General features: G+C 38.3%; 2 protein-coding genes and 2 pseudogenes across 3 annotated transcripts in view; all 4 read right to left on the bottom strand.

Moving 5' to 3' along the window:
- Window positions 1-1675, bottom strand: part of LOC107552008 (protocadherin gamma-A3-like) — a 2902-nt pseudogene extending 1227 nt beyond the window's left edge.
- A 1787-nt stretch (window positions 1676-3462) lies between these two features.
- Window positions 3463-4607, bottom strand: LOC107552009 (protocadherin gamma-A4-like). The gene has a single exon (XM_016233821.1). The coding sequence runs from the start codon at window positions 4531-4533 to the stop codon at window positions 3463-3465; it is 1071 nt and encodes a 356-aa protein (XP_016089307.1). The 5' UTR covers window positions 4534-4607.
- Window positions 4608-5112: 505 nt separating this feature from the next.
- Window positions 5113-7459, bottom strand: LOC107552010 (putative protocadherin beta-18; annotated as a pseudogene).
- Window positions 7460-9660: 2201 nt separating this feature from the next.
- Window positions 9661-18787, bottom strand: part of LOC107552069 (protocadherin alpha-C2-like) — a 33247-nt gene continuing 24120 nt past the window's right edge. For both annotated transcript variants that reach the window (XM_016233885.1, XM_016233884.1), the window contains exon 4: window positions 9661-12336. In XM_016233885.1, coding sequence (XP_016089371.1) covers window positions 12026-12336 — 311 coding nt within the window. In that variant the 3' untranslated portion in view covers window positions 9661-12025. The remainder of the gene's footprint in view (window positions 12337-18787) is intronic.

An 18787-nucleotide genomic window follows, 5' to 3' on the forward strand; every position in this document is an offset into this window, starting at 1 on the left:
CATTCTAATCGGTAATAAAGCTTTCACAGTAACGTTACTGCTGAGCGGTGGAGATCCATTGTCTCTGGCAACAGCTTTGACAGTGAAGTTTCTGAACTGCTCATAGTCAAATGATCTTACAGCATGAATCACCCCTGTATCTCCATTAATAGATAGAAATGAGGACACTGGGACCCCACTAACTTCACTGGGAACCAGAGAGTAGAGTACAGTCCCGTTCTGTCTCCAGTCTGGGTCATTTGCACTGACAGAACAAACAGAAGTGCCTGGTTTGTTATTTTCACTTATATAAGCACTGTAGGACTGCTGTTCAAATACAGGAGGATTGTCATTCACATCTGAGATAAGTAAATTAATTGTCAAGGAGGTGCTCTCGGTCCCGCTGTTACTAATGCAAAGTGGTTCTTAATTGATGGTGTTAGTTTAAAGCGATCGTTATGCTGAATAAAAGAATAAAACTTTCCATTAGATTCTGTATCTTTGTCCTGCACGTATATAACGGCAACTTCTGTACCCACAGTCGCATCCTCCATAAGCGGCGTTTTAAGAGATTTAATCACGATAAAGGGAGCATTATCATTGACATCACTGATGTCTACCACTACTTTAGAAGTGGCTGCTAGACCAGCTCCGTCTTTTGCTTTAACTCGAATCTCAAACGAAGGACTGTCTTCAAAGTCTAATGACCCTTTAATTGTTATATCACCCGATGCTGGGTCTATTGAAAAAATGGGTTTTGCATTCACTGGCATATGACTAAATTCATAAGTAACATCTCCGTTTGCTCCTTCATCAGCATCACTGGCACTCACGGTAACCACAACTGAGTCTACCAGAAGGTTTTCAGGGACACTCACCTTATAGACTGGCTGAGAAAAAACTGGTTTATTATCATTAATATCCAAAACGCGGATTTGTATAACTACAGTGCCTGATTTCTGAGGATTGCCCCCGTCATAAGCTGTCAAAATAAGAGAATGCTTGTCTTGTTTTTCACGGTCCAGTTCATGTTCCAACACTATTTCTGCATATTTCCCAGTTTCAGCACTAGTCTGTACAGCTAAACTGAAATGCGGGTTATTTGAGAGTCTGTAACCTTGTACTGAATGTATTCCGCTGTCCGGGTCCGCAGCCTCGTCTATGGAAAACCGAGACCCTTTATCTGCGGACTCTGGGATATCTAATTTTACCTCACTGTGGGGGAAGGCCGGGTTGTTGTCGTTTATGTCTTGAATCTCCAGAGTTATACGGTGTAGTTCAAGCGGGTTTTCCATGAAGAGATCAAAAGATAATGTGCACAAAGGTTTTTGTCCGCAGAGCTCTTCTCGGTCAATCCTTTCATTTATAACCAATGCCCCATTCTGCGCGTTGATTTCACAGTAGCGTTTTTTTCCATCAAACTCAATCCTTGGCTCCCGTGATGAAAATGTATTCCTATCGACTCCTAAATCCTGCGCAAGTTTGCCGACCACTGACCCTCGCTTCATTTCTTCTGGAAAGGAATAACGAATATCTCCCAAGCATAATGAAACGGCGAACGAATAAAGGACAATGGCTTTCCACACCGATCGCCGCGACGCATATGCTGCAGTGCATTCCATTCTAAGTAAACGTGAAGGAGATTCTTAAAGACAATTTCATAGGCCTATTACTAAGATATATATTGTCCTCAGACACAAACAGCAGTGGTATGAACATGAGAAGTGTGACCTGAAAATAGAATGCAAAGCAAATGGGTGGACCGATGAACAAATACCAGCACAGATCAACAGCGACACACTGCGTAGTGTGAAAAAATATACAGGCAAAATGTTACACTCGTCAGTGCACTTATTTAATTTTTAAAGGCAAATTTCTAAAGGCACCGTAGTCTATAACTCTTTCAGGATGTTGAAAATGATCATGTAAAATTTGAATAACACAAGGCACAGGAGCAGACTTTGATTTATTTTGTTACAAGAAGATACAACTAGTAACGGTTTTCCTCACACCAGCAGTAGTGGAAATCAAATGGAATGCATTCTAGAATTTGGAAGAAGAAATAATTTCTATTAAAATATCAAAGGACGACAAAACATAATCAGTTCAAACGCATTTTAAGGACTTAAGGGCATCATCGTCATCGTTTTTTTTTAAAGCTGTGTTTCCGAGTCACAATACAGACAGGCAATATTTAAGGATTAAAACATATTTACCTCTGTACACTCTCATTCGTCAGACAGGCGCAAAATATTAGAATCGATGTCACTCCTTATCAGAGTCCCACATGCAGGATAACAAGGTTCTGCTTCATATTGTCAGATTCAGAAATGTCTCGTTGTGTTTTGATCTCTCCACTATGGAGACCAATGGAGAAAAGTCCAGGATCCGTAGATTTGACAATCTGATAGGACAGCCATGCATTCTGTCCAGAGTCAGCATCTACAGCGATCACCTTGGACACCAGAGAGCCTGACAGAGTCGCTTTAGGAACCATTTCTGTCATTAAAGACTTTCCATCAGGCACAGGGTATAATATCTGTGGAGAGTTATCATTCTCATCTGTTATGAAGACTTTCACAGTAACGTTACTGCTGAGCGGTGGAGATCCATTGTCTCTGGCAACAGCTTTGACAGTGAAGTTTCTGAACTGCTCATAGTCAAATGATCTTACAGCATGAATCACCCCTGTATCTCCATTAATAGATAGAAATGAGGACACTGGGACCCCACTAACTTCACTGGGAACCAGAGAGTACAGTACAGTCCCGTTCTGTCTCCAGTCTGGGTCTTTTGCACTGACAGAACAAACAGAAGTGCTTGGTTTGTTATTTTCACTTATATAAGCACTGTAGGACTGCTGTTCAAATGCAGGAGGATTGTCATTCACGTCTCCGACAAATAATCTAATAGTTTTAGATGATGTTAAAGGCGGGGAACCCTCGTCAGTAGCTGTAATCGTGATATTATATTCAGATTCTCTCTCTCGGTCCAACGCTTCCGCTGTTACTAATGCAAAGTGGTTCTTAATTGATGGTGTTAGTTTAAAGCGATCGTTATGCTGAATAAAACATTTAATATTTCCATTAGATTCTGTATCTTTGTCCTGCACGTATATAACGGCAACTTCTGTACCCACAGTCGCATCCTCCATAAGCGGCGTTTTAAGAGATTTAATCACGATAAAGGGAGCATTATCATTGACATCACTGATGTCTACCACTACTTTAGAAGTGGCTGCTAGACCAGCTCCGTCTTTTGCTTTAACTCGAATCTCAAACGAAGGACTGTCTTCAAAGTCTAATGACCCTTTAATTGTTATATCACCCGATGCTGGGTCTATTGAAAAAATGGGTTCCCTTTCATGGGAACTTCGAACTGCGTCCTCTAGGGGTCGCTATGGGGAACGCCTCGTCGTGACCCGTGTCTGAAGCATACATTGAAAAAACACCAACTCGTTGGCCGGCGACAGCCATGACGTCACTACCGCGGCGTTTTAAGAGATTTAATCACGATAAAGGGAGCATTATCATTGACATCACTGATGTCTACCACTACTTTAGAAGTGGCTGCTAGACCAGCTCCGTCTTTTGCTTTAACTCGAATCTCAAACGAAGGACTGTCTTCAAAGTCTAATGACCCTTTAATTGTTATATCACCCGATGCTGGGTCTATTGAAAAAATGGGTTTTGCATTCACTGGCATATGACTAAATTCATAAGTAACATCTCCGTTTGCTCCTTCATCAGCATCACTGGCACTCACGGTAACCACAACTGAGTCTACCAGAAGGTTTTCAGGGACACTCACCTTATAGACTGGCTGAGAAAAAACTGGTTTATTATCATTAATATCCAAAACGCGGATTTGTATAACTACAGTGCCTGATTTCTGAGGATTGCCCCCGTCATAAGCTGTCAAAATAAGAGAATGCTTGTCTTGTTTTTCACGGTCCAGTTCATGTTCCAACACTATTTCTGCATATTTCCCAGTTTCAGCACTAGTCTGTACAGCTAAACTGAAATGCGGGTTATTTGAGAGTCTGTAACCTTGTACTGAATGTATTCCGCTGTCCGGGTCCGCAGCCTCGTCTATGGAAAACCGAGACCCTTTATCTGCGGACTCTGGGATATCTAATTTTACCTCACTGTGGGGGAAGGCCGGGTTGTTGTCGTTTATGTCTTGAATCTCCAGAGTTATACGGTGTAGTTCAAGCGGGTTTTCCATGAAGAGATCAAAAGATAATGTGCACAAAGGCTTTTGTCCGCAGAGCTCTTCTCGGTCAATCCTTTCATTTATAACCAATGCCCCATTCTGCGCGTTGATTTCACAGTAGCGTTTTTTTCCATCAAACTCAATCCTTGGCTCCCGTGATGAAAATGTATTCCTATCGACTCCTAAATCCTGCGCAAGTTTGCCGACCACTGACCCTCGCTTCATTTCTTCTGGAAAGGAATAACGAATATCTCCCAAGCATAATGAAACGGCGAACGAATAAAGGACAATGGCTTTCCACACCGATCGCCGCGACGCATATGCTGCAGTGCATTCCATTCTAAGTAAACGTGAAGGAGATTCTTAAAGACAATTTCATAGGCCTATTACTAAGATATATATTGTCCTCAGACACAAACAGCAGTGGTATGAACATGAGAAGTGTGACCTGAAAATAGAATGCAAAGCAAATGGGTGGACCGATGAACAAATACCAGCACAGATCAACAGCGACACACTGCGTAGTGTGAAAAAATATACAGGCAAAATGTTACACTCGTCAGTGCACTTATTTAATTTTTAAAGGCAAATTTCTAAAGGCACCGTAGTCTATAACTCTTTCAGGATGTTGAAAATGATCATGTAAAATTTGAATAACACAAGGCACAGGAGCAGACTTTGATTTATTTTGTTACAAGAAGATACAACTAGTAACGGTTTTCCTCACACCAGCAGTAGTGGAAATCAAATGGAATGCATTCTAGAATTTGGAAGAAGAAATAATTTCTATTAAAATATCAAAGGACGACAAAACATAATCAGTTCAAACGCATTTTAAGGACTTAAGGGCATCATCGTCATCGTTTTTTTTTAAAGCTGTGTTTCCGAGTCACAATACAGACAGGCAATATTTAAGGATTAAAACATATTTACCTCTGTACACTCTCATTCGTCAGACAGGCGCAAAATATTAGAATCGATGTCACTCCTTATCAGAGTCCCACATGCAGGAAGTGTGTTTTCATTATATGAGCTCACAAACTTAAAATCACTGGTGCGCGAGCCTGTGGTTAGATACGTATCATAATTGTAAGAGCTGCGGAGAGTTCCTGCTTCATCCACCTCTGCATAGTTGGGAGGTAGATAGGTGCTGGGAACCGCAACTGCTTCATCAAGCAACAGTCTGGGCTTTCTCCTGTGACAAAACTTCACTGCCACGATCAGTATGATGAACGTCAGGAAGAAGGTGGACAAAGAAACTAATGCAATGATCAAGTAGGACGTTAATTTAGAGTCGTTGTCCTTATAAGTCATATCTTTAAGTTCAGGAACTTCAGAAAGGTTGTCAGAAATTAGTAAATTTATAGCACAGGTTGTAGACAGAGAGGGCTGCCCATTTTCTTTCACTGAAATAAAGAGGTTCTGCTTCATATTGTCAGATTCAGAAATGTCTCGTTGTGTTTTGATCTCTCCACTATGGAGACCAATGGAGAAAAGTCCAGGATCAGTAGATTTGACAATCTGATAGGACAGCCATGCATTCTGTCCAGAGTCAGCATCTACAGCGATCACCTTGGACACCAGAGAGCCTGACAGAGTCGCTTTAGGGACCATTTCAGTCATTAAAGACTTTCCATCAGGAACAGGGTATAATATCTGTGGAGAGTTATCATTCTCATCTGTTATGAAGACTTTCACAGTAACGTTACTGCTGAGCGGTGGAGATCCATTGTCTCTGGCAACAGCTTTGACAGTGAAGTTTCTGAACTACTCATAGTCAAATAATCTTACAGCATGAATCACCCCTGTATCTCCATTAATAGATAGAAATGAGGACACTGGGACCCCACTGACTTTTTGCACTGACAGAATAAACAGAAGTGTCTGGTTTGTTATTTTCACTTATATAAACAGCATATGTCTGTAACTCAAATGTAGGGGAGTTGTCGTTGATGTCTGAAACTTGTATGTTCAGAGTTAGATTCGAGAATAAGGGGGGTGTACCTCCATCCGTTGCTGTTATTGTTACATTATCATTTTCGATTTGCTCCCGATCAAGCGAACGAGTTGTAGTGATAATGAAATAAGACTTGATGTACGGCTGTAGTTGAAATGGCAGACTTGAAGAAATGGAACAACTAACCCGGCTGTTTTCACCGGAATCTTGGTCCTTCACGTTTATTACAGCGATCTCTGAACCGGGTGGGATGTTTTCTGGGATTTGGTTTTTCAGAGACTTTACTGATATAACAGGTGCGTTATCGTTTATGTCATCTATTTCAATAACAACTTTACAGTGGCCAGTCTGACCTCCACCGTCCTCCGCCTGCACTTCCATCTCGTACGACGAGGACTTCTCGTGGTCCATCTGTCCAATTACAGATATTTCTCCATAATTTTCGTCAATTTTAAACAATTATTTTGTGTTGTAAGATAGGTGATTGATATAATATGTTATTTGTCCATTTGCGCCCTCATCCACATCGGTCGCAACAATTTTGATGACAGACGTTCCGAGTGCTGCATTTTCGAATAAACGAGTGTTGTACAAAGGCTGCGAAAATACTGGTGCATTATCATTCACGTCTATCACGAACACTTCAATAACAACAGTTCCAGATTTAGGAGGATTTCCCCCATCCACCGCAGACAATATTAAGGAATTTTCTCCTTTTGTCTCTCTATCCAGGCTGCTTTTCAAAACAATGTCCACATACCTGTCTTTATTTGATTTTGTCTAAAAATATTTGTTTTGACTAAGCATGTAGGTCTGGACTGAATTCATTCCAACATCCAAATCGCGTGCACAAGCTATTTGTAATTTACTTCTGGTAGGTGCTGCTTCGCTTATTTCTAGCTTAATTGAATCTTTGGGGAAAACAGGAGGATTGTCATTGATATCCTGGACCTCCAATACAACGTTATGAAGCTCTAAAGGATTTTCAAGAATAAATTCAAAGTGCATGAGGCAGGGGGAGGTCGTTCCGCACAGCATCTCTCGGTCGATCCTTTCTGAAACAAAAATATTTCCAGAATCTAGGTCTACTTCACAATATCTTTTATACCTTCGGTAATCCAAACGGGCTTTGTGAAACCTCAAGCGATCGGAATCCAAATTAAGGTCCTTACTTAGACTTCCAATAAAATATTTTGTCTTTGTTTCCTCCGGCACAGAATAACGAACATCAGCAGATGCCATGCAAAAGAGAAGCGTTGTTATCCATAATCGCCATTTGGGCAAACGCAGTTTAGACATTTTCGCCATATTTTCTTGGTGTAATAAAGTAAAGCGTTGTTTCGAAACGCTTTTCACAAACAATCGATTTATGACGTCGTCGTCCGCACTGCTCTTTCGGACAAATGTTAACAGAACAGAAAGATACCCGCACCAATGGGTGTGTTCTTCTTATGCCCTAAAACAGTTAGTCAACAGCGACGCTGTGTGGTTGAATTGAGTTTAGGTTTAGTCTGTGAGGTTTAATTCATGGTGAGCAGATGCCCCATAATTACAGAGGTTTTTTTTTTTTGTAATGCAGTTTTAAATCCACAATTATATTCTTAGCTGGTATGTCACAGATAACCCTGAAATAGTATGCTTTCCTAAAAAGAAGACCTGGTTAATACAAACCCCTAAACACAAAGTATTTCCGTATAATCTCTACTAATATGATATTATAGTCTTTGTTTTAATTCAAACTGTTTGTGAGCATTTATATGGATAAAGAGTCATTTGTTTATAATAATTTTTTAGCGCATGTATAGATGTAGTTCATGCCAGCTACGCACGCCACAAACTGGCGCATATTTTCAGCACCATGGACAGCGCCTCCGTATAGTCGTGGAACAAGGCAGCTGAAATAGAAAGCCCAACTTCAGATACAGGCTAAAATGTCCGTTGAATGAAATTTGATTTGGAAAGGTATTCCATATTCAGTGTACTGAAATTGAAATTATAAATGAAATGTTTTAAGAAAATAGAGTATGCATAGTTAAGAAAGAGAGAGAGAGAGATAGAGAGAGCGAGAGAGTACCAATTAAGCCTACAATAGAAATAATAATAAAAGAATAACTGCACTACATTTGCTAACTGATAAAATGGAAAAGAAACCTATTTCTACTGTATTGAACTTGAACTGCACACATCTGGTATCCTGTGTTACAGTCAGCAGCCTACATCTAATGTACATTTTAATATAAATTTTCCAAGTTCAATGCCTCACCTTTGTGTGTGTGTGCACCAAACGTAAATATTACGTCAGAATATTGCATAAAAATCAAATGCGCCCCGAAAGATGGCAGTTTCAATGCACATATTATTATACTCTGTGAAACAGTACACAACAGTGAAAAGAGCTCAGCAGAGACTGTATTTCATCAGACTGCTGAAGAAGGCCAGACTTAGATGTCAGCCCCTCATCTGTGTCTATTGAGGCCTCGTCGAGAGTATTCTTACCAGTGGTATTATAGTGTGGTAAGGCAATACTACCCTGGCTGCGAGGAAATCACCGCAACAGGTCATACAATCTGCAGAGAGTGTTATTGGCTCTAACCTCCCTTCTATGGACTCTATATATACTCAACGCTGCAGACAGAAAGCACAGAGCATCCTCAAGGATAAACATCACCCAGCTTATGATCTGTTTAAATGGGTGGATATGGGCTACAACCTGAGGCACAGCAGGCCTGTGAATATTAGTACTCACAGGGCCCGTTTGTACAAGAGCTTCTTCCCAGCCACTTTTATGTTAGTGGCACAGGACATCAGGGAGGGAAAGAAGTATCCCATCCCATAACTCTCTCTTACTTTGGAGAACTAGTACTTTCTATCTCGCCTGTCTATGGACCCATGGACAGATATGTGTGTCTCCTCTTATTCCCTTAAATGTGAAACACTACCACAATGTGCAATATTATTTATTTGATTTTCCCCCCTCCGTATAAAGCTTGACTCTGCGAAACAAACAAGAATTCCAATGTACCTGTACTACAATGTATCTGTGCAAATGGCAATACAATTCTAATTAAATTAAATTCAAATTCAAGTTTAGCCATTCAAATTTGCATTTTGCATTACTTCAAATAATTTCTGACCCAAACACGCGAACTTCATTTAATCCTTGTATTTCATTCCTTGGAGAACAATAACATTGGTTTGTTTCAGAAGATTTATGATTTGTGCAGGTGAAACGTTCAGGTCCGCCTTCTTTGAATAGTCACTGATAATCTTGCAATAGAATGCTCAGTCATGTTACCACATGCACTGCCACTGTAAGCTGGGAACCAGTTTAATGACAAATATCCAGCTGGTAAAAAGTGTTAGGTTAGCACATTCAATGTTTAAGATAAAATGCATGTGGGACAATGTTATTTTTAGACCAGAAGATGAACAAATATTTAATATAGACTACTTCACTACTTTACTAACAATATAGACAGGCAAAATATAAACCACAGATAAATCTCCAATACTTATGAAAGAAAACTTTATTTGTGATTTATAAACAAAACACATTACCAGATTTCATAAAGTAATATAAAATAATAAACACCATTACACTGATGAGCAGGTGTACAAAAAATGTCCAACAGATTTGCAGTCAAAGTCAAAAGCATAGTGCCACTTAGGCACTGGATGAATTGATATATAATTACTACACACAAGCAGAATACATAGACCTTTTTATTTCCTGTTTTATCATTTTTTATAATTTTTTAATTTTTTATTTTTTTGAAAGGAGAGGTTTATATCATAGGGAAATATGAACTGGCTCACACTACAGTGTTATTTATTTCAAAGCCTAGCACAAAACGAAGGATTTATCCTTTCAAGTTGCAAAAATCATAAGGTTGTAAAGAAAACCAATTTAGACCAAAAACACTACAGCATTACATATAGCTAGTGTGTTAATGTTAACGTTGATTGCCACAGAGCCGACATCGTTTCGGTGTCTTCTTTTTACGCTCTATGCATGTATGTAATCAGTGTATGTTTGTGAATGAATAATTTGATTAATGTCTACATACTTCAGCAGAGACGATACTCATCTCCAGTTTCATCATAAATGAGAAAAAAAATAATTATGAAAAACATCTGTTCATTTATATCTATATATAATTTCTGTTTTAATTGCGTTTAACATGCAAAACAGTCACTTGGTGATCTGACAGCACTGAACCACATCTGAAAGAGACTCAAGTGAAAGTGTGTGTGTATATGCATCTGTTTGTGTGTGCTTTGTGATGATACGGTCTCATAACAGCACGAACATCTCTCCTTTACTAAACAGTATCTCTACAGACTTAGAAGGGAAAGAAAGGAGAGATGCGCTCCCTCTTAAAAACTGAAAATTTAAGCATGATGTCTGAATGTTAAGAAAACATTCCCATTATTTACAAAATTGTAATCAACAACTATGGAACTGTCATGAAGCTATATCTCATCATTGATTATATACAGTAGAAAAACTCTGTACTGCCCACCACTGTGGTCTTCTCAGTCTAATCTCCACTCAACTTCTATTTTTGCCCTAGAAAGCACCATATGCTGTAGTTAAACATGTCCATAATTATGGCTGCATAGTCCATGGTGGTTCAACTGCTGTGAGAGCATAAACACGGGTGTGTCTTGAGTGTATGTGTGCATGTAGTGGCCAGTACCTGTGCTCATGTTTCCAGCAGAAGTGACAATAATATTAACTTGATTTTCTGCTCTTTCTTGTCACATTGTACAATACGAGCCACCAGGGGGCAGTACTGACATGGGGCCAGCAATGCTCACCAGATAAAGGGAGGTTGGCAATATCAGATATGCGAAAGTTACAAGCAGTAGCTAAGGACAAGTAGCTGGACTAAGACATAAAGCTGTCAGGAAGTGGGATGACATCTATCAAACATTAAAAACAGCAGCAACGGAAGTGGGTGTGTTTTGAAATGAAGCCACAAGTATTCATTCTGCTGTGTTACAGACTTTTGAGAGGCTGTTGTGCTTCAGTCCTGTGGTGATTTTAGGTGTACAGCATGTGGACAGCCTGTTCATAGTGTGTTATGCATTAGAGAGCAAGAACACACATCAATTTGTGATTTGTATTCATACAAATCATGGGTGTGGACTGTATAAGATGAGATTTAATTGCTCTTAGAAAATATACTGAGTAAAGCATCATTCTGAGATTTCAGCATGACTTTGGGAGCAGGACAGAAGCGCTAGAGATCTCTGTGCCCTGTTCTAGGATGTATTTTTGTGAGTGTAAAGCAAGTGATTTCGCTGCTACATTCCCATCTCTGTAGGCATTTATTTTTGATCTGCTCTAGAAATCAGACACTGGACTTTCTGATAAAGTTGTAGTGTCTTTTTGTTTCCAGCAGATCAAGGAGTGAGATGGGGCCAGGGGTGGTTGTTTCTTCCCCATTTGACATTGAGGGAGGAAGGCAGGGATGGAGTTAGAGAAAACACTTGGTATGGCATGAGTTCATATCCAGTTTAACTGGATTCATTTGATCCTTTTAAAAGAGGAGAGGGACTTCCCTCATTGTGGTTGAAAATGTAATTTACAAGGAGCGAGTGGGCTTGGTTTGCATTTTGCAGACTGGAGTTCTTTCTTGGACATCGCTGTTTAATTTCTGCGCCAGAACTAGAAAAACAGCCAATCAGAGTAACAGGTTCACAAGGTTAATTTTCAATTTCTCTTCTTTCTTCAACTGGAATTGGTAAATAAGGTATATAGAAGGAACTTCTCTCTTTACATTTTCAGTATTTTTGGTTTTCTCTTTCTGGCAGAATTTGCTACAAACATAAGTTAATAGCTGTAATATTGTAGTGGGACGTTCTTTGCTACTCCTCGCCATCATCTTTTCCTTTATCTTTCTTGTCCTTCTTTTCCTTCTTCTTCTTTTTCTTCTTCTTAGACTCCTCTTTCTTTCCGAAGGTGATGAACTCGCCCTTATCATCAACGGCACCTGGGTCCTGCCGGATGGAGATGATAGCAGGAGAACCGGGAATAATGAAGGCTTCAGGGGGGATCTCTCCCGGCTTCAGGGCTTGTGGTGGACCATAGCCGGGGCCTGCACCGTAGCGGAAGCTCCAGCTGTTACTGTTGATTCCAGCTCCAACAGGAGGGGACAGCTGTCCCTCTCCCTCCCCATCTGAGTGAGAAAAATTACAATGATTAGACTGTCATCATTACTTTCCTCATATAAACCAAGATATTGTGTTGCCTAATGGATCAAAAGTCAAGTTTAAAACCAAAAATACAAGCCCTAAATTTATAGTAGATTAATTAATCTTTTATATTTTTGGGGAGACAGAAACGTCAGAGTGAAACTTGTCCTGATATTATAACAAACCAAATGAAATCGTATTAAAGAACGAAAGTCTTGAAATGAAAATGTTTGGCAGGGTTAATTGCAGTTGTAAAATGTAATATGGTGTGACTCCCCAAAAACGAATAATAATATATTTATTATTAATAATTAATGACGTAAATAAATGAATGAATGAATGAATGTTATTGCTTTTAACTTCATGGTTACACAACATAAGTCTCTGCATTTAAACTTTTATTAAAAACACTTTATTTCTTGGCACATGTATAATATAATATAATATAATATAATATAATATAATATAATATAATATAATATAATATAATATAATATAATATAATATAAGATAATATAATATAATATAATATAATATAATATAATATAATATAATATAATATAATAACTGACTTGCATTGCATTTCTCACTTTGTTGAATTCGTTTTTACTAATTCTTAAAAATGTACTCTTTGTATTAATTTTGTTTTCATATAGTTTTGAAAAAGCAGCCTACAATTTTCAAGAACTTGAAGAGTGAAAAATAAACACAAAAAAAGTACTAAAAATGTGTTTCTTCATATTTCCATTTGTTGGTTGCACCACATGACTTTGATTCTGCAAATGTTTTTCAACTGTTAATGAGCAGTGAAGCAGTTTTCTTAAAAAATAAAAAAATAATAAAAAATTCCCCAAAGAAATAAAATAAAAGATTATGACAAAATAGTTTTGCTTTTCTTTTTAATAATTTTATTAATTTAATAAAGCTCTTTTTAGTATGATAACAGGATATTTGTCACATTGACACTCTGGGTTTATTCCAAATCCATTTTATTCTAGAAATTAAAAACATGTTCAGCACAGAAGGTGTTTGTATGATTGAAGTGCATTTTTTAAATGCATTTTTCAATAAATTACTATACTTTTGTTTTCATTTTTTCATATGGTTAATTTTTTTTTACCATTTTCAAGAACTTTCAATTGAATGTCTCTAAAAATAAAAGAAAAAAATTATTATATTTTTGTCCCTGAATCTTTCTGCTTGTTGGTTTCACCACATGACTTCAATTCTGCCAACGTTTTTCAACTATTAATAAAGAGTAAAGCAGTTTACTTATTATTTAATCTTTTCTTTTCTTTTCTTTTTTCTCAGGATAGTTGTATCACTCTGAAACTCAGAATGTATGCCAAATTAATTTTATTCACTGACTTGCATTGCATTTCTCACTTTGTTGAATTCGTTTTTACTCATTCTTAAAAATGTACTATTTGTATTAATTTTGTTTTCATATAGTTTTGAAAAAGCAGCCTACAATTTTCAAGAACTTGAAGAGTGAAAAATAAACACAAAAAAGTACTAAAAATGTGTTTCTTCATATTTCCATTTGTTGGTTGCACCACATGACTTTGATTCTGCAAATGTTTTTCAACTGTTAATGAGCAGTGAAGCAGTTTTCTTAAAAAATAAAAAAATAATAAAAAATTCCCCAAAGAAATAAAATAAAAGATTATGACAAAATAGTTTTGCTTTTCTTTTTAATAATTTTATTAATTTAATAAAGCTCTTTTTAGTATGATAACAGGATATTTGTCACATTGACACTCTGAATTTGATTTTGTTGTTGTTTTTAATTGGTTTGGGGGGGGGGGGCATATATGCTGTGTCTTGATATTCAGTCAAGATTGTGATAGATTTTAGTTTGATGATTTTCTTTGCTTTAATTGTGCCCAAAGAGGGTATTATGGTCATTAGATAATGCTGTTCTGTGGTTTAGCCTTAGTATCCAAATGTCTAAAATTATTACTTTTCCTTTTAAATAATATTAAATATCATTAATCATTTGATTTAATCTTCTTTTTTTTTCTCCATAAATCAATGCTATTGGTCACCCTTTATGTCCCCCCCCCCAACCCCCCATTTCATGGTAAGTAGCGGTTTGGACATTTGAGGTTTATGCCTGACAGCAACAATATAGAGCAGCATTACGTATTGTATTGCTATATCAGTGCAGCTAGATAAATGTGTGCATTTAAAGACAAATACTTGATCTATTATGCATTCACGTGTAAAGATGCATATGTGCTACTTTTTGTGCTATTTCTGGTCCTTTCAGGCCTCCGGTCTTTATTTTTTCCTGTGATGTTTCTACCTCTCCATTCCTCTCCCCTTCCACACCTTGCTCGTTCTTCCATTTTAAGTATGGCAGGTTGCCATAAAAACCTCCTCCCCCACCCCCGCTCGCCCACTCCCAGCTGCTGCTGCAGTATCTAAGATTCGTTGCTGTTGCCTGGCAACAAGTCACACAGTGTTTCCTAGCAACAGGACCACCAGAGGGGTCTGCCAATCCTGAACCTCTGTGCATCTCCAACCCCCACATCCCCTCTCGTTTCTTCCAGCATCACTCTCATTCTATCATCCCTTTCCTCTTCTATTACTCGCCGTCTCTCTGCATCCCACATGCTTCATCTTTTAAATGATTCCCAGTATAGCATCCTCATATATCTCTCATATTCATCTGTGTCTCATTTTCCTGCTTGGCCTCTTTTCCGTTCCTCCTATTCCCATGACCTCAACCGTGTTGTAATTTACAAGCACTAAACCAGCACTTACACAACACACCTGCATTGCCTCAATAACACAACATTAGCCTGCTAATAATCACTATTTAGTTGGACAACTAGACTGGGTTTCAAAAGTCTATCATATTTGCAGTGTGTAGTTCGTCCTTCTGCTTCACCTCTCTGCAGGTTGCTAATAAAGAATCAATGGATTTCTCTTTTTCCTCTCCTCTTTTATTGCTCTGTGCCTCTCTCAATCTGTCCCACTTACTCTATCCGTTTCTTCCCACTGTCTGATGTCATTCCAGTTCAGCTCTGCTCTATCAGCCTGTCAATATCTCCACCATCCACCACCCAGGAGACCCACCACTCTTGCTTCATTCCTCTAATGGCACATTAGATTGATCGTCCTCTGTCTATCTGGCTGATCTTTGAGGAGAAGCATATCTCAGTAATGCAAATTCAATAACCCCAAACAGGCCTCGCTCATCACAATATTTAGATACTTTGGTTCTGGACTTCAGCAGAGTTAATGAAAGATGCCATTTGAGCACAATGGGCACATACACACTAGAGGCTAATTTTCATTTTTGGGTGAACTAACCCTTTAAGTTCCGCCGTTACCATCATAGATCAACGATTCAGTGTTTCACAAACCCCCTTATAGGTAACTGAAGGACAAAATTCAAAATTTTTTTGATAATTACCTATTCCCATGACCTCAACCGTGTTGTAATTTACAAGCACTAAACCAGCACTTACACAACACACCTGCATTGCCTCAATAACACAACATTAGCCTGCTAATAATCACTATTTAGTTGGACAACTAGACTGGGTTTCAAAAGTCTATCATATTTGCAGTGTGTAGTTCGTCCTTCTGCTTCACCTCTCTGCAGGTTGCTAATAAAGAATCAATGGATTTCTCTTTTTCCTCTCCTCTTTTATTGCTCTGTGCCTCTCTCAATCTGTCCCACTTACTCTATCCGTTTCTTCCCACTGTCTGATGTCATTCCAGTTCAGCTCTGCTCTATCAGCCTGTCAATATCTCCACCATCCACCACCCAGGAGACCCACCACTCTTGCTTCATTCCTCTAATGGCACATTAGATTGATCGTCCTCTGTCTATCTGGCTGATCTTTGAGGAGAAGCATATCTCAGTAATGCAAATTCAATAACCCCAAACAGGCCTCGCTCATCACAATATTTAGATACTTTGGTTCTGGACTTCAGCAGAGTTAATGAAAGATGCCATTTGAGCACAATGGGCACATACACACTAGAGGCTAATTTTCATTTTTGGGTGAACTAACCCTTTAAGTTCCGCCGTTACCATCATAGATCAACGATTCAGTGTTTCACAAACCCATATTTGAAACAAATATTCACAAACAGCATTGCAAACCTGTGTGGTTGGTAGTATGGCATGTGGTCTTAAACAAATTATGCACAATAAGCAAGCTAACATACAGTACAATCTATATATTTTAAATATGATGCATTTAAATACATATATTTGAATCTATATATTTTAGAATGTAGTTAATAAGGGCCGTTTTTGAAGAGTGTGCAAATGAATAAATGGGCAACTATGACGTAAGAGAAAACTGTGATGAATAAAACCTAAAATAAAGCAAAATGGAAAAGAACAAAAATAGTGAAGTAGTCACCAGCTGCAATGTTCATTACAGCATCATATTGGATATCTTGAATTAATAAATTAGTAGTTATTTCGCATGTCATCATTAAAGGAATAGTTAACCCAAAAATAAAAATTCTGTCATTAATTACTCACCCTCATGTCGTTCCAAACCCGTAAGACCTTCATTCATCTTTGGAACACAAATTAAGATTTTTTTGATGAAATCTGAGAGCTTTCTGACCCTCCATAGACAGCAATGCAACTGTCAAGTTCAAGACCCAAAAAGGTATTAAGGACATTGTTAAAATAGTCCATGTGACATCAGAGGTTCAACCGTAATGTCATGAAGCTACAAGAATACTTTTTTAATCTACAATAATACATTCACGAGAGTACTACGATGCATGCGTGTGGTGCTGCTGAAGTAGAACCCGGATGCGCTGCGCTTTGTTTACAAGCAAAAGAAGATGCAAGCTATACATAAAACAGTCTTCCATAAAAAAATTTTTCCCAGCCTTACTTATTTGAACCAGAATATGCAGACGATGAACTAAGAAAGATGGTACGTCGTGGTACTCTCATGAATGGCAGCAGAGACTGACACGGAAGAGAAGAAATTGTTGAATAAAGTCGTTATTTTTGCTTTCTTTGCACACAAAATTTTCGGATGCGCTGCGCTTTGTTTACAAGCAAAAGAAGATGCAAGCTATACATAAAACAGTCTTCCATAAAAAAAAATTTTCCCAGCCTTACTTATTTGAACCAGAATATGCAGACGATGAACTAAGAAAGATGGTACGTCGTGGTACTCTCATGAATGGCAGCAGAGACTGACACGGAAGAGAAGAAATTGTTGAATAAAGTCGTTATTTTTGCTTTCTTTGCACACAAATTTTTTTTTCTTGTAGCTTCATAACACTAGGGTCGAACCACTGATGTCACATGGACTATTTTAACAATGTCCTCACTACCTTTCTGGGCCATAAACGTTCCAGATGCGTTGCTGTCTATGCAGGGTAAGAAAGCGCTCAGATTTCATCAAAAATATCTTAATACCTGTACCGAAGATGAACGAAGGTCTTACGGGCTTGGAACGACATGAAGGTGAGAAATTAATGACAGAATATTCATTTTTGGGTGAACTATCCCTTTAACAACTATCCTATATTATTGAACCAACATGGTTCAAACCACGGAAATGTGACCATGTTCAGTGACCAATGTGACAGTTAGTTTCTACAACAATGCATTATACTATGCTTGTTAAGCAGCATGTTTTACACTGTCAACATTGTACAACGTTGTTGTAGGGGAATATATCATTAACTAGTTGTTAATGACATATTTAAAATCAAATCAGTTGTGCTGCTCCTCTGTACGCATGGCACAAGAAATCACATGGAACTAGGTAAGCAAATAAGAAAGAGCCCATAAAAAATACAAATGCTCCATCTAGGAATTAAGCCACATACCAAAATATATCTACCTGCACTTGCCTATACCTCCATAAGCTGGATTGCTTTATAAGCCAAAACAAGCCCAAAGACGCTTAAAGCGGTCATATGATGCAATTTATTTTGTTCCTTTTCTTTAGTGTGTTATGTAGCTATTTATGCATGTATACGATCTGCAGAGTTACAAAGCTCAAAGTCTCCCACAAAAGGATTTATTCTATCTAAAAGAGAAGGCTGATCCAGACCGGTCTAAAACGCCTCATTCAAACACGCCCCCACATTTCTACGTCACGATGTGGAAATGTTTGTGTAATGCCACCAAAATGTTCATGCAAAGAAAGAAGGCGTGGTTTCAGGAACCGCAGTAGTGTTGATGCAGCCATGTCAGGGAGACGCTGTGTGTTTCTGTGCGAAAGCAAAAGCTCTTTATTTGGCCTTCCAAAAGTAGTTGCAATGAGGAATCATTGGTTAAGATTTATTTACAACAGAACAGCACAACCCAGATGTTCGAATCTGTGCAACGCATTTTATGGACAACAGTTTTATGAACCTAGGAGAGTAGCCTACAAGGCTGACTGTGCAAAGTCTATTTCTAAAAAAAAATAGTTGAATTCCGACTTT

The sequence above is a fragment of the Sinocyclocheilus grahami genome, unplaced genomic scaffold (assembly GCF_001515645.1).
Source record: "Sinocyclocheilus grahami isolate Dianchi unplaced genomic scaffold, SAMN03320097.WGS_v1.1 scaffold440.1, whole genome shotgun sequence".
NCBI classification, from domain to species: domain Eukaryota; kingdom Metazoa; phylum Chordata; class Actinopteri; order Cypriniformes; family Cyprinidae; genus Sinocyclocheilus; species Sinocyclocheilus grahami.

What these genes read in the sequence shown, in the direction of transcription:
- LOC107552009 (XM_016233821.1), bottom strand. Translation starts at nt 4,533, where the DNA reads ATGGAATGCACTGCAGCATATGCGTCGCGGCGATCGGTGTGGAAAGCC.